Raw genomic sequence first — 16,859 nt, forward strand, 5'->3', positions numbered from 1 at the left:
AACAATACGCTTTTTTAATGAGCCGCTAGAACGTCCTATATAGATGATAATACATAATATTGTCATGTGGCAAACACTTTAAAAAGTAAGGGGGGAGGGATAACCATACTGACCTCTTATTCAATTTTCGTCTATCTGCAAATCCATTAAGCAATACATGCTTTTCTTACAGTATTTTTTTTTCTAGAAATCATATGATACCATGCATTTGTAGTGATTGATTGAAAGTGAAAAGTTTGCTGTATTGAATGTCTTGCCAAAGTGCTAACATCCCACACAACAAAAAAATAAACATGAAAAAAAGAATTAAAACATTTACAGTATAATGCACAAAGGAATTCCCCTCACTGAAGTACAACCACATCCTATAGATTATTTTGTTACGTAAAGTTGTCCTAAATTGAGGCATCCAAAGACTAAAATGACCAGGCCGTCGTTGCCTCCAAGCCTTACTCTGGGGGTAATTTTCATTAATAAAATGAATATAAACACAGTCACTTACAAATGAATGAAAGAAATTACATGTGATGGTGTAGTACTTGTTCTTGTGTTATCTAGCAATCATGGTAAGTTCTTTGATCCCTGCACTCTGGTTTTGTTACCTGATCTCCTGTCGAGTACAGATGAGCGAGCATTTCTGAAAGGATGAAGTCTTTGGTCTGGAAATAAAAACAGAATGAGAGAACATGTTTGAGTGAATCAAAGGTGATAAAGATGTTACAGAATAAGTACATTAAAATCAATTTATCAAATTAATCAGTAGGTTTACCTCCAAAAACAATACAAGAAGATGTAATGATGAGCTAGTACACTAGAGTCAGACAAAATTTCACATCACTTATAATTTTCTGACAAAATTTTAAAATGGCTGCATGCATTGTCTAACCTTTCAAAGAATTTTGGAATTTCAATCAGAATCATTCCAAATTATAGCATGAATGGTATCTCATAATATTCTTCACTGCTGATGTGAAATGTCTGTTTTCTCATAATTTCTGCTCAGATCAAAATATTCTTAGGTTATTCACAATGGGCAATTAGTACTTAATTGTCTATATTCAGGTAGTGCATTAGACTTCATTATCGTAAGAAAAAAAAAATCCTCAATATAGTAACACCCTATTTCAGTGAACTACTAATCTCATTTCAAAAGAAGAAATTTTGCTTGTTTTGTCCTGTGAGCAGTAGGAGAGAAGACATATTTCTCTATATTTCCTCATCTTTAGTGGAGCTTTACTGCACACACAAAAAAAGAACTAGCATGTTTGCCATATACAATGCAAGTGCAATGAGCCCATTTTCTTCAAAGTCTTGGTTGTCAACAGATATTCCGGTGAGACAACTTACGTCATTGATCATGAGGCACATGCAGGTCTTTGGGACCAGGTCCCGGATCTGCTTGCTGATGATGCTCATGTAGGAGTCAACCAGGTTACGGATGGTCTCTACCTGCCTTTCCAGCTGTGGATCCATGGACGTCAGGTTGTCACTTCCTTTCTGTAGTAAAACACCACCAAAACACATTGGACACCTTGGATTTACTTCGGACGTAAATTTAGACGCTTATTTGCATCTCATTGACTTCAAAATGGAAAAGTAGAACTGAAGCTATTTTTTATTTTTTCTTACGCTATGCAGTGGTGGATGGACAAGAACATGCAAAGCACTCATCCAGATTGAACTTAACTCTTCTTGAAGACAAGAACTTTTTAAGATTTGACTGTATAGGAAGACACAAGTCACCTTTATTGTGTCTAGTTTGTAAATCAGTATTAGCAGGTACTATAGCAGCAGTAAGCTGGGTGATCACTGTGGCCGTCAAGTCTACGGAGATGCTACACATTACCCCTGAGTCTGACTTGACCTTAGCTAATGACCATGTACCTGGTGACAATGAGGTAATGTAAATGTATGAGCCTTCTCAGAGAACAAGGGTTACACTACATAGGCCACCCCAGACAAATGGGACCATATCATTGAGAAATCTTATCATCTCCTCTGCCTTTTTCTCATTCCACTGCAAGATGGGGAAACAGTTCAAAATCATTTAGCGAAACGCAATCACTTGTATCAATGAATGAAGTGTGCTATTAAACAGTCATTTGAAGCCAGAAAAGCAGTGACTCCCGAAACTATACGCATCTCACATGCTCATTTGGGCAATTCCATGGGAATGTGGACATGGCACTAAAATTTCAACTTTATCATATTGCAAAAGAATTACTCATTATGTATTACCCATATATTGAAGTTAAAGAAACTCAAAGAATTATATCAATCGGTCAAATATTTCCCGAGAAACAGCTACAAATGTTGAAGACAATTTTTCAGTCATCCAAATTGCTAAAATGCATGCTTAACTTGGTATAATTTTTTTTAATAGAAAAATTCTGCTAGCACTTCAATTAATTTATTTTAAAGAAGCAAATTGGTTCTACTTCAGTCTCCCATGAGGAAATTTTTATGCCACCTTCAAAAAATTCTAATCACCACATGAAAGTTCAGCCCTTGAGCCATGTAACGCGAGTTACCGAAACAAGAAATATTTTTCATTCTGAAGGAAGCAGTGGAGGTAATTTGTTGGGAATCATAATTTTCTAAATTCATCACACCCTGATACTGTACACAGGATGTTGACTTGAATAAACACTGTTATCACATTAAAAAATGTCAATGAAAAGTGTAACGCGAGTTACCATGTAACGCGAGTTACCGGCATGTAACGCGAGTTACCAACTATAAACACAAGTTTCCCCCAACATTAGCAAATTTTAGCACTTAATTGAGCTAGATTGTGGTGAAAACAATCAAATGCAGTGCTATGCACACTATGCTGGTCTGAAACAAAGGAGGGCAGCCTAATAAACTGTGATTAGCATCAAGGCCACTGATTACATGCCACATTGAAGAGTCTAGCCTGGCTTTCACTGCATACTGTACATGTATCCAGCAGTGAATGAGACCATTAGATTTATCTTTTGAATTTCCTGCATCAGTATTACAGAACTTTTATTACAGAATGCTATAAAGCACAGCAAGTGTTGGTTCTAATCCTTGTTCGGTGGTCTACTGAAGATGACACCTGTCCGGAGATCAGGAGGTTGTGGGTTCGAATCCTGCTCAAGTATGTATGCCCATGATATTTTATCATGGCTACTAATAAAACACTGATCAATTCAGTGAGCTTATTAAAGTTGATGTAGGGCAATTTGTCAATCAGTTGCAATGAAAACATCTCAACGGAAGAATTTCATGAATTTGAATAATTATGCAGTACCCACTGCATGTTATAAGGATTAGAACCAGCACTTGCTGTCGGGCGAAAGCACGGTGGTCTAGTTGAGATGACACCTGTCCGGTGATCAGGAGGTCGTAAGTTTGAATACTGCTCGAGTATGTACGCCCATGACTTTTTTATCATGGCTACTACGAAAACACTGATCAATTCAGTGCTTATTTACGTCGATGTAGGGTAATAAGCCAGTTCGTATACACTGTAGCTCATGTACACATTGGTACAAATGACCTTTCTTTTTTCTCAGTTGGTTCGGCACTTCACTTGTTTTCAAAGCAGCATAATGCATAAGCTTGCATGACATAACAATTTATGGAACTTCTGTTCAAAAAAAGAATGAACTTGCATTTAGATCAGGGGATCAGAATACTCCCATCAGTTTATAATTTAGCAGGCATCCATTTCATTGTTTTGTATTGAATGCAGTAACAGCTTATTTCCGTTTATATTGCAAAATACCATTCTTGCTGTCAGGTGGATGTGCTGGCAAGCATCATTTAGATAAGGATCGCATGAATAATCATCGCATCACAGATGCTTACCGGGTTGTATGTCAGTGAATTTACAAACCAAAATGCCTGTTCGTACAAATGATCTTTTTTTGTTCATGCACAAAGTGGAATTACGAACTGGTCTTTTTGTCAATCAGTTGCAAAGAAATGTACTAGTTTTCACTCCTCACAAAGATAGGATTTGAATTTTTGAAAGATTGTAAGCTGTTTCGTAAACTTGTATATAGGGTTTGATACTTATGTTTTGTTTTAAAAAGACTTTCAACATTTTTCATCTTTACACTCTGAAACTTACAATGTAATAATACACCTATATCATCTAGTATATATTCAAACATATTCAAGGTCTCTACGAGGAGTGAAGCTCTTATTAGTCTTAAACACACTCTTCTATTGGGTTTATTAGTAAAATATTTGTTTAACATTTATTCATTTTACTATCTACACAAATACGCATCTCTCAGATTATTCAACACAAGATTCAGTGCCATCAGAACAATTGTATGTCATCAATTTGTGTCACCCTGTGTTAGTGGACATAATGTAACGCGAGTTACCGTAACGCGAGTTACCGACATAAAGGCTCCCTACATTTTTCCAGGTCATTGTTATTCAACTTTGATATTGTTAATTTATGAGTCCTAACCCACTATCAATTCAAGGTAGGAAAACTTTTATCAAGATTGTCTAGTATGAGGAGACTTTCCAAAAAGAGGTCTTCATAGAATTGACCATGTCCTTTTTGTGTAACGCGAGTTACCGAAATTAAATGATTCAAGAATCCCAACATGTTTGTCCTTTATTTTTCTTTTTGGATTCATTTAGTTGGTGTATGTCTACTTAACCCATGATGAACTAGAAATGTCGCTTTGGCGACTGGTATGCCTCCGCCATAATGCATGACTCTCCTAATAGGTCTAGATAGTACATATGGAGAATGTGTGATTACATTTTCACAAAACTGGCAAAATAATGAAATGACAAGTTTGTCACAAATGTGTTGAATGTTCACCTTCCTTGACCTTGGTTTAATTGGATGAATAGGAGAGCATGTATTTGGGGATTTAAGGACTTAACTTGACTTTGACCCATTCATACATTTATGCATTCAGTAATTTTCATGGTACCGGTATGGAGAAAAAGTGCAATTTCTGTACTGAATAGTAAATTGTTACCATGTTCATCTGGCCTTTGACCCTAAAATTCATAAGATAATCACGTTCAGGTAGAACATGCATAAATATGCAGTAAGTTCCACGATAAATTGAGCCACTTCCGAGATATGGAGGAAAAAGTTAGTTCAGCACTTTCACTTGATCTTTGACCTTTTGACCTTTGAGGCAAAAAAAAAAAGAAAAAGAAAAAAAAAACTCTCCAGAGAATTTCTTTTAGGTTACACATGCATACACCAAGTGTAAAAAAAAAAATAATCCTGCTGGCATTGTATGAACATGAGGGAAATAGTCAAATTTTGAAGTGTTGCACTAGACCTTTGACCCCTGACCTTTGACCCCATGAACCCTACATTCTCTAGATAATCACTGCCAGTCAGTACATGTATATACTATGTTCCATGAAGATACCTTGAACAATTTTCCAATTTACAGAGAAAAAAAAGAAGTTTTAATACTTTTACTCGACCTTTTGACCTTTGACCTTTGACATCATGACCCAAACTTTCACCAGAGAATCTAAATTGGGTAATACATGTATACACTAAGTTTGAAGAAAATATCTTCAGGCATTGCATAAATATGGTGGAAATAGTGAAATTTTATGTATTTGACCTTGACCTTTGACCTTGAGCACGTGCACCCAAAAGTTGATAGGCACAACTTCACCCCCTAATACACATACATGCCAAGTTTCATTAGGATACCTCAACAGGTTTTGATAGTTACCTTGTCCACAAAATTCATTACGGACGGACGGAAAGACGGACGGAAAGACGGACGGACGGACGGACGGACGGACGGACGGACAGACGGACAACCCGAAAACATAATGCCTCCGGCACCACTTCGTGGCGGAGGCATAAAAAAGTAACTTGTAGATCCTACCAATTACAAAGATATTGGCACATTATCCCAAAAATGTACCCATTATTTGTAACGCGAGTTACCGTGGAATTGCCCATTTATGCAAACAACTTCACTAAGAGATGAAAAAAATAAGATACAAACCACTTCATCTTCGTCATCATTTTCCTTGTTCCGCTCCGGGTAGACACCAGCTCTGAGGAAGGATGCCTTCCAACTGTCCACCTCCTCCGATGTCTGGCAGGACAACTCAAGGGTCTTGTAATCTTTGTAGATGTTCCTATACAAAGAAAGTGGTTGATTGCTGAGTAACTTCTACGAGAACAGCGACTCATAATACGACAATTTAATATCATACTGCCTAAGGTAAATGGAGAAACAGTTTTTGAGGATGTTGGTTGATAGCTGAAATGACTGCTGCAAGAAATGCCCCACACAGCACAATAGCACCAAAACCAGTAGAGAAATCGTTGCCTACCCGGCAGAAGGGCCTTATGGCTCGCACGATCTAAACTTGCTAGGGCCCCTTTTTTTTCTTTTTCTTTTTCTTTTTTTTTCTTTTCTTTGTTTTTGTTTTTGTTTTTGTTTTTGTTTTTGTTTTTTTGTTTTTGTTTTTGTTTTTGTTTTTTTTGGGGGGGGGTCCAGATGACAGTAAAGTGCACTTTTGCAAATAGTCCCCCCCCCCCCCTTATGAAACCACTGAATTGTCTCTTACCTTTGGTCTGGGTTAAAGATTGAGAAAGCATTCTTCCTGGACATGAAGCCTCCCTCGGCATCCCTCAGCTTGAGTCCATCCAGCTGCATCAAGAATTTTAATTCCTTCTCCTAAAAGAGCCACAAAGAGTTGAGAGAAAGAAAGAACTTGTGTGAGTAACAGAAGCCTGATGGGCCTATCTCACTAGAGGAGACATCGCCACGACTGTCGTGACTTGTGCGACTCAGGAAGATGTAAAAATGGCTTACTCTCTCAACGAGACGGCAACTCAAGGGCAACTTCCAAGACGTCTCCAAAGAAGGTGTTGATTTTTTATTTTTTAATTTTTTGCCCGTAGGTCACAGAGACCGCAATGCAACGTTACGACAACATCTATGGTTGGTCACCAATGTGCCTCCAAAAGGTCATGGAGATGTCTCGAGACCTCAGAGACAATATCAGTCTCCGAGACTTGGCCATGACTTAGGAGAGAGACCAGCTGAAGACAAAAAAAAAAATCTCCACAAAAAGCATACATGTTCAATCTGGAAACCATGCTAGTCTCTAAGAAACATCTCCGTGACCATTCCGCCATCAGCAAGACTCGAGTCCCGACCAGGTCCCCATCTAGTCTCACAGCCAATGAGATACTCACTTTAAGCAAAAAGACATTCCCCGAGTCAGAGAGACATTTTTTTATACTTTCTTGTCAAGACATGTGTGGGAGCGCTGTGGCACAGTGAATAAAACTTGCGACTCCCGATCGGAGGACCCAAGTTCAATTCCCGTCCAGTGCTTACATCCTTGGACAAGATGTTTTTACCCACTATGTCCCTCTCGACCCAGGTGTATAAATGGGTACCTGGCAATGCTAGGGTAATTATAATGGCAGGGCCCTCTGGTAGAGCAGTGGCAACACTGAAGAGGCTACCCTGGATAAATAAGACCTTATCATTATTATCATGAAGTTGTTCTATTTCTTTTCTGTTTCTTTTTTTTTTTTTTTGCCCAGAGTGACTCCTGCAGAAATCAGGAAGACCGGTCAGCCACGAGGAAACTCACCTCATCATCCTTGTACCAGGCCAGTGACTCGGCGGTCAGCACAAACCAGTAGTCTCTGGACCCGCCCTTCATGAAGCTGATGTTGTGTAGATTTATCCAGCCCTTTCTGATGACCTGCGCGGCAGCCAATCGGAAGAGAGTGCATCATTTCAAAATGTCACACAGGGGGATCTATTCTGTATCTCTGGTTGAGGGGTATTATGAGGCATTGGGAAGCGGAGGGGGGTTGGTGTGGGATGGAGGTGGGTGGGGCAAGGGGTGTACCAAATTGTAATTATCAATTCCGCATTCCCTGTTCAGTGTGAGCATGCATTTTGAGCTTCATTCAGAGGATTTGTTGGGACGTTATCAAAAATGCAAAATAATTATAATGCCGCCCACAACAATTTCATGGGAAAAGGCAACTTAAAGATAACCAATATCGATGGAACTGGAATTTGCAAACAGATATTAGAAACAGTTCTGATATGATATGCACACACAGACATACAGTATTCATTGGTTTGAATTAGGAGGTATACTCTGAAATGTTACATATTAGTTTACAGTCTGCCCCACGGCAAAGATTAGGCTATAGTTTACTAGACCTTCCATCTTCTATCAAACAACTACAGAAACTGAAGTCGACTGCATGAATCATCAGCCTCTTCTTCACAATTATTTTCTTTAATTGACAGCCAAAATATCTGTGACGAGTATTGGGATATCACAGCAACTAGGCAAGACCAAGGGACTCGATGGCCAGAAGAAATGGACTTGTTCTTTTAATTCAGAGGTGGCCATGTATATCTGATTCTGGGTTGTTTTTTTCTGTAATATTGACTGAGAGATGACACCCTGCCCCTTTCAATGTGACCATTCTTTAATCTATTTCCTCCTTCACGAAGGTCATGACCTTCACATGCTCCTATACTACAGACGAGGTTCCGTGATGTCAAATGATGTGTTGCCTGAGGGGCAAACAACAAATCATGTGTGTAATAAGTGCAAAGCTCTAGCACACAATGTGCGTACCGCATACAGGCTGGCCTGATAAAAATCACATGCAATAATGCCACATGGGGTGTAATGCTTACACACTTGCCCATGGGTATGGGGGACCCCGTACACAGTTTTTGCCCCTCAGCACGGCCTGGTGACGTCATTGGAACCTTGTCTATTCTACATCTATCCTGAACTTCTTTACCTCTCAACATCTGGGTCCCGTTTCAATAAACTTTTTATCAGTGACAACTACCACATTTCTATGACAAATTTGCTCCTAGCCAATCAGATGCAAGGATTTCAGTAGCTTATAACAACTATGATAACTTGTCACTGATAACAAGTTTTATGAAACGGGGCCCTGCTAGGCATTCTTGGCATTGTTCCGTAGGTTTGATTATTATTATCATTATTGTTATTATTACTGTCATTATTATTATTATTATTATTATTATTATTATTATTATTATTATTATTATTATCATTATTATTATTATTATTATTATTATTATTATTATTATTATCATCATTATTATCATTATTATTATTATCATCATCATCATTATCATTTTTATTATTATTATTATGATTATTATTATTATTATATTTATTCATTTATTTATCTATCTTATTTATTCATTTATTTATTTTGCCATGTTTCATCATCTTCTTGAGGTTTACCATGAAAAATCTCAGATAATGTGGGTATATGGGGGTGGGGGTCATTTTCTAACTTACTGGGTTTATATCCTGGAGTCACAGCCCAGTCACATGGTTCGTCAAATCATGATCACAGTTTCGATGAAAATGCAAGGAAAACCTTTAGGTTGTGATTGCTGTGTGTCTTTGCAAAAGAGGCTTGCTCTTATATTGACTTTTGTGCACATAAATGCTTTTGTGAGCTAACAAAGTAATTTTCAGAAAAGCATTCTGACAATACTAAAATGATTCTAGACTAAAATGGTGATAGTTTTGCTCCATACCTTCGAGGTGCTCACATTTTCTTCTCTTTCAAAAAAAAAAAAAAAATAAGGAAGTTAGTACAATGTGCTTATAAGGGTGATTCAGAGATAGCTTTCTTACTATTATTAAAGTTGTTTTTTTTTTTGGGGGGGGGGGGAATACAAATATGGATGATTTGGTGAATTTGGTAATTTGGAATATTTAACAATTGTTGAGTCTTAGGAATGAAACAGGTGAGGACAAAAGGAACAAATATCTACAGTATGATTTTTTGCTGTTGCAGGAAATCAAAGAAATATTTCGAAATCAATAAGATGTTTTAAAAATGTGGAAAAGAGAAAGTGTATAATTTTTCATCCACTTCTGACCACTTATATTGAGACGTGTTCTGAAAGAATGACTGCACCACTAACACACATGATCTCTACATTTCTGAAAGTATTCTACTTCTAAATAAATGTCTGTACATGAGAAAGAGGAAGAGAAATAAAACAATTTCCCTCTTTCTACGTACATGAGATACATTTAGGTGCACTGATGTACTCCGCCATTTATTAACCTTTTTTTTTTTTTAAAGAATATTATGCCTTTTAGCATGAAACTCAGCAGCAACCAAGGGTGAAAGCCTTCTAGGCTTTGGTGGGTATCTGAGTCTCCTGGACCTATTTGCTTTGTCTGTGTTAGTAGGCAGTATGCGGTGCACAATATTGGAAAGCATTTTTTACACTCTGTTTAGAATGGCTCTTGATATGTCTCTGGGCCACAGTGGTACCTGTTCTTCCCACCAAGTTCAAAAAGATGAGAAACAAAAGAAACTTAAAAAATGAGATTTAAAGAAGAAACTCATAAACTAACAGCTTGCATAGGGATTACCTTCATGCCATATTCCTTCACCCAGATTAGAAAAGAGAGAGAAGAACAGATATGATTGTAAGGTAGAAGTGAATTACGTTTTGTCACATCTGTTACTTGCAGAATCAGCTTTAAATATTCACGGAGCACTACAAAGGGGCAGGTGTCATTTCTAAGGCATATTTCAAATGAAATTACTTTTAAATTTAAATGCCTATGGGAGATCGTGGAGATAGATAATGGAAGTTGTGTTAGGAATCAATTTGGGGCAACTCTAATTTACCACTACGTTATTTGAGACAAGTCACACACAAAGACAGCAAAGGGGAATTCCAGACCATTTGTAGGTTAGTTTAAAAAGAAAGAGTAAAATTTTACAGGCACAACTGTGACAATTTGATCAACATTTGAGAAAAATAAGGGGCTATAAAATTGTGAAGTTTCACTCCTTTTTCAGGACACTGTATTTTAACAGTCAATATGAATATGCAAATGAAGTGAGTTGTTGCTGTCATCACCTCGGAACTTGCCATATAACTTGTCAATAAAATCTTAAAGTTTCATGTTTTTTGCTCAAACACAATTATACGCCAGTTTCAAATCCTCATATAACTGACTGATCAATATTTGGATTTTATTCAGCCAAGAATGTTTTACACTTTTAAATCAGAAGAACTGAATTTACAATATTCTTTTTTTTTTTATATGATCAATGGAAAGTTGCTAGGTGGTATCACCATCAGCTCACTAACTTGCATATTCATATCAACTGTTTTAAAGATGTTTTGCAAATGTTTACAATTTCTTAACTTCCTTACTTTAAAGGGGATGGCTAGTAACCGATCAGTGGGAATCAGTGGGAATGCTGAGGGATGATTGTTCCAATCCTTGTGGGATTCATTTAAGAGTACATTATATATCTATTGTTGTGTGAAAATTATTTGCTTCAGAACGGTCTCATATTCAAGTAATGTGCAGATTAATGCCCCGTCACTGACCAGGCACGCTAACCTAGAAACATTAAACTGCACATTACCTGAATATGAGATCATTCTGAAGCAAATTATTGTCACACAACAATAGATATAATAATGTACTCTTAAATGAATCCCACAAGGTTTGGAACAATCATCCTCCAGCATTCCCACTGATTCCCACTGATCAGTTACTAGCCATCCCCTTTAAATCCAAACTTTACCAAACTTTCACCCTTATGCCTATTTAAATTTCACTCTTTCTTCTCAGACTCACTTCTTACTGGTGTGGAACTCTCCTTTAAAGGGGCGGTCAGGCTGCTTTCTATGTGCGAGAAAGCACCGCCAACCCCTCGTGAGAATACAATTCACAGTAAGCAGTTAGTAGGCTTAAAATTAACAATACAACAGAAGAATAACTCATCTGCATTTTTTTTTTTCACCATGGTTCAAAAGATGGCCATCTCAGTTCAATTTTTCTATTTGTTTAGTACACAAGCCAAGCGACAGTCATGCCCCGCAAATCATTGAGTATCCCATTATACAGCTGTAGGTTTGGTTGGGGAAAAAAATGAATAAACAGAGTGATACAAACTGACGACAAGCATGTCTGTTATTGTGCAAAATTATGACTCTTGTCTTCAAGCAATTTTGACAACTCAATAAAGCATTTTTCAACAACATGAATTTGTTTGTGATGTAATGGGTGTCCTCTTGTTTCAGCCGAAAGTATTTCCCCAGTCGGGGAGAAGTAGAGATGGTCATCTTTCTTCCACTGGGGGAAAAAAAAAAATGCACAAACTGATGACAAGACGCACACTGTCAATCCTTAAAATCATGCACTAACTTTTTAACTTTTGGTGTTGGTCTGACCCATCAGCTCTTGGTGAATTTAAGCGACAAAATGCACTGTAAGGAGCTTAGCTGCACTGTGAATGAGTCCTATTGATATCATTTAGGCTGCATCGATATCATCTAGGCTGCAAAATGCATAGGGGGGACTTTAAAGGGGGAATTCCGGACCAGGTATTTTATTCATTTGAAAAGAAAGAGTAAAATCTCATGAGCACAGTAGTGACAATTTGATCAAAATTTGATAAAAATTAGATAAAAATTAGGGAAGTTCTAAAATTGTGAAGTTTAGCTAATTTTTGCGAAACAGTTCTCGAATAGTAAATTAGAATATGCAAATGAGTGAGTTGATGATGTCATCATGTCACAATTTTCCATTAATCTTGCAACAACAAAAAAAGTGATGATAACTCAGTTTTTCTGCTTCAAAAGTGTAAAATAGAAATGTTACACCTTGCTAAATAACTGCAAAATTATGATCAGTCAGATACATTACAAATCAAGACTGGAGCATAATTGTGTTTGAACAAAAAACTGGAAATTTCAAGATTTTGTGTACAAACTTTATATTATGGCAAGTTGTGAGGTGATGACATGAACAACTCACTCATGGCATGTTCATTCAGGCTGTTCAAGAACTGATTTGTGAAAATTTGTGAAACATCATAATTCTTTAACTTAACTATAATCTTTATCAAATTTCCACTGTTGTGCTAAAAAAAAATATACTCTTTCTGATCAGAATAAAATTTTACTGGTCTGGAATTCCCCTTAAACTGTTGTTATATCCAGTAAGTGTGCAATGTATCATCATGATTAACTCTACTGGGGGCAGTCACGGTACCTGATTTGGAACTTTTTTCTGCTGATCACGGCCCGTCCTCTTTGCTTTAGCCGCACTGGAAAAACATGCAGAGGGATATAGCAAGGGAGATTACACGGGAGGTCACAGCAAAACACTAGGATGGGACTAAGTTGCTGTTCAGTATGTATGTATGTATGGATTCAAGTTTGTGAACTCAAGACCTAGAGTGAATGCAGAGTGCAGCTGACAGAGAAATGGCGCCCCCGTGGTCAAGCTTGAGCATACACATGGCACAGTCATCTCACGGGCGTGATTGTGTTAAAAATCAAGACGTGACAGATATTCAGAGACAGAGAGAGAGAGAAATGAACGTGAAACATGAACTCATACGAGTATGCTCTCCCTTGTTAATGGCACAGCACAATGATGGATGGTTATGACAAAGCAATGGCATACAGAATCGGCTGAAGCATGACAGGATGAAGGCTGATGTGAGAAAACTGAGAGAGTGAGGACCTACAACCGCAATACGTGGATGGTAGTAGAAGATACTGTGAAGCTTTGAAGCTTTAGGGCAACTTGATTTAGAACTTTTTAGAAAAAGATTGAAAAGTAAAAGCAAAAACAACAGGAAAAAAAATACAGCACAGAATATTAGGCAAAATAACAAAAACAGCAAAGGACAAAGCAGACATCACGTAGGCCAACAACAGTGTGATAAAACTTGGTGAGAGCCACTGCACTTGTGAATTGTGAACAGGTACATATCATAACACGATGGTTTGGCAAACACTTACTACTGTTAGCTTTTACCTGGTTTCCTAGTTTCTTTTTCTGATGACCATCACTTTTATTCTGTGCACTGATGTAACATCAACAGAAAAATGAGATGAAAATAGCAACGAAAAATTCAAAAAGAATACACATATACATTTACACAGCGCTCCTGAAATTGGAACAAAGTGACACGATTGTGAGATGTCTCTTGCTGTACACACTCAAATATGAATGGATGAATAAGAAGAAAAAATAATTAAATTATGACTGAACATATGTAATAATCAATAAACATTGATATTATCACTGGAATACCACTGAAGTCAACATGAATAGTGCATTTGTGCCTTTCGAATAAAGTTTGTTAACTGAATGTCCGAAATTGTGCACCAGAAGACAAGAGAAAATGTAATAGGAGACATGAATTTGTGCTTTCTGCAATTAAATTTTGCAATACACCAATATAGCATAAGGAATTTGTTTGTTTGCTTTTCTTTCAGTCTGCTGCTAAAGAAAGAAACATGTGCAAGAGTCTACGCAAATCACTATATTTATTTACAAAATTCCATATTTCTGTTGTTCTCATGTTTTCTCTACTTTTGACAACTAAATGTAATACCTCAACTACAGCTCATTCAACTTATGTGAGGAATGAAAGGAGTAGTTCATCTTCTTTTTATTCTTTAGAGGTTTTCTCCCCAAATAAAGAGGATAAAGTCTCGTAATATTGCACAGTTGTGAATGAAATGTACAATGCATTGCACATTACAAACCGTTGACAGGAATGAAATCCACAAAGAGAAAGTACAAAGTGTGGAACGTGAATGCGCAACAAAAACAAAAACAAAACAAAAAACAAAATAAAACAAAAAACAGAGAACACATTCTCTGTTCTGATCATATCTGCAGTCACACAGAATTGACACCTTCAGCGATCACGCTTCACATTTGCATTCAAAATAATGGAATTAAATTGCTGGCAGAAGAAATTTTGGGGGTAGACATAAGCTAAATGAATGCTATAAGCCGACCACGCATACAGTGTATGTCAGTTCAGTTTAGTACAGAACTGAAGAAAGTACTTCTGAAGATATTGCTAAGAGCATAAAAGAATTCACATAAAGTCTGGCCACAGCTGGAATAACAAAATTATAAAAAGAAAGGGAAAAAAATTCCTTGCATAAGGTTGGGGAAATTATATATTGAAACATAAAAATGATGATGTGACTCAGAAACATAATAACAGAAGTGTTGTAGTACTGATGAGTAAAAGTAATAGCAGATGTAGAAGCAGAAGAAGTAACGGAAGTACATGTAGTAGTATAGTAGCAAAAGCAGTAGTAACAGCAGTAGCAGGAGCAGTAGTAGTAGCAGTAGCAGAGACTCCAACTCTCCCGTTTTTGACGGGAGATCTCCCGCCGAAAACCCATTTTTGCAAAATCTCCCGTTCTCCCGCTTGAGATTTAATCCTCCCGCCCTGGCTCTTTGCCTCCCGTTGGAAAGGATTTCTTATTCATTTCTATCGTGTGTTGAAAAAAATAAGCCTTAAATAGCATCAGAGAGCATCTAGAACCGTCGGAACTTCGCGCTTCGCACACGCACACATCAAGTTGGAGTCTCCCGTTTGCTAGGGGTTTCAGGCGGGAGAATCTCCAGATCAGAAGGTGCTTTGGGTTGGAGTCTCTGCAGTAGTAGTAGTAGTAGTAGTAGTAGTAGTAGTAGTGGTAGTAGGAGTAGAAATAGAATAGTAGTAGTAGGAGGAGGAGCAGTAGTAGCAGTACGATAAGTAGCAAGCAAAAGGAACAGTTGCAGTAATAGCAGTCATAGAAATGGTTGAAGTATCAGCAGCAGGGGTAGTAGTAGTAGTAGTAGTAGTAGTAGTAGTAGTAGTAGAACTAGTAGTTGAATTGGTAGCAGAAGTATTAACAGAAATAGTACTAGAAGTTGCAGTAGTAATACTAGTAGTGGCTAAGCACTACCAGTAACATCAAACTACTCATAGTAATTTCTACTTTTACAGTATGAAAAATGACAGTATTTACAGTTCTGGTCGAGGTGTAGATTTAGCTTTTAACATTTTGCGAGATATTCAGAAACCACTCTATGAGATGTCAAAGAGCATGCAGTTCTAAGGGGTATCAAAAGTTTATTCGATGAAAATCGGTTTTGAAATGGCTGAGATATCCAAAAACAAGGTGAAACAAAGAGATCCTAATAAAGTTGTGGCATGTCGCCTTTTATTATAAGTACTTTTTTGGATATCTCAGTCATTTGAAAACCAATTTTCATCAAATGAATGTTGAATCCTTCTTAAAATTACATGCTCTTTCAAATTTCATAAGAGGCTTTTTATTATCTCACTTAGGAATGTTCAAAACATGAATCCCTACCTCAACCAGTACTGTACAGTCCCTTTAAACAGCGTTAGAAGGAGCAGTAAGAAGTGATAAGCTATATACCATGTCTGCTACTTATCAAATTCTTGAAAAGATTTTTTTTTTTTTTTAATAACTGAAAAGCAAAACCTCAGCTTAGCTTCAGGGCAAATACAACTTTGGTGCAATTTCATAGTAGTGCCCTATGATAGTACTGTATACCCCACATATTTTGCGAATTAAGATTTTCTAAAATTGGGACACGTGAGACAATACCGCAAGTGGTTGAATTTGCAATCAAAAAGTCCAGTGATGGAATGAGTAATATCCCCTTCAATGAGAAGAGTTTAGTGATTTCTCATCTTCAAGATTTTACACAGGGCACGTGTCACAGCAAGCAGCATTTTAGCAGGCCGTCAATTTCGCAGACATCGGCTGATTCAAGGAATCCAAACAATGAAAATGCCTCAAAATATACCGGGTATACAGAAGCCCATCTACTGCATTTTTGGCTACCTTTTCAGGGACCTCAGGAAAAAAAAAATGGCAATAGGAAAGTCTATTCTTCTGAGGCTATCTCTACATGAAGCAATTTATTTTATCTACCAGGATGGATGGAGAGGTAAATGATCGAAATAGAGTGTTTTTACTCCATGGAGTCCTGTCTTACGGCTA

The 16,859-nt window shown here is 37.3% G+C and overlaps 1 protein-coding gene across 1 annotated transcript in view; it reads right to left on the reverse strand.

Annotated features, from left to right (window-relative positions):
- The window catches only part of LOC139740363 (dynamin-1-like), an 83,579-nt gene that overhangs the window by 12,039 nt on the left and 54,681 nt on the right, over positions 1-16,859 (reverse strand). Inside the window, exons 12-18 of the mRNA XM_071650956.1 lie at positions 13,072-13,126; positions 9,325-9,336; positions 7,603-7,716; positions 6,562-6,671; positions 5,991-6,126; positions 1,348-1,497; positions 603-659 (exon numbers count right to left, since the gene is read on the reverse strand). Of these exons, the coding sequence (XP_071507057.1) occupies positions 603-659; positions 1,348-1,497; positions 5,991-6,126; positions 6,562-6,671; positions 7,603-7,716; positions 9,325-9,336; positions 13,072-13,126 (634 nt within the window). The remainder of the gene's footprint in view (positions 1-602; positions 660-1,347; positions 1,498-5,990; positions 6,127-6,561; positions 6,672-7,602; positions 7,717-9,324; positions 9,337-13,071; positions 13,127-16,859) is intronic.

The sequence above is a fragment of the Diadema antillarum genome, unplaced genomic scaffold, assembly GCF_040938485.1.
Source record: "Diadema antillarum isolate AM-2024a unplaced genomic scaffold, OU_Dant_1.0 seq00000850_RagTag, whole genome shotgun sequence".
NCBI lineage: Eukaryota > Metazoa > Echinodermata > Echinoidea > Diadematoida > Diadematidae > Diadema > Diadema antillarum.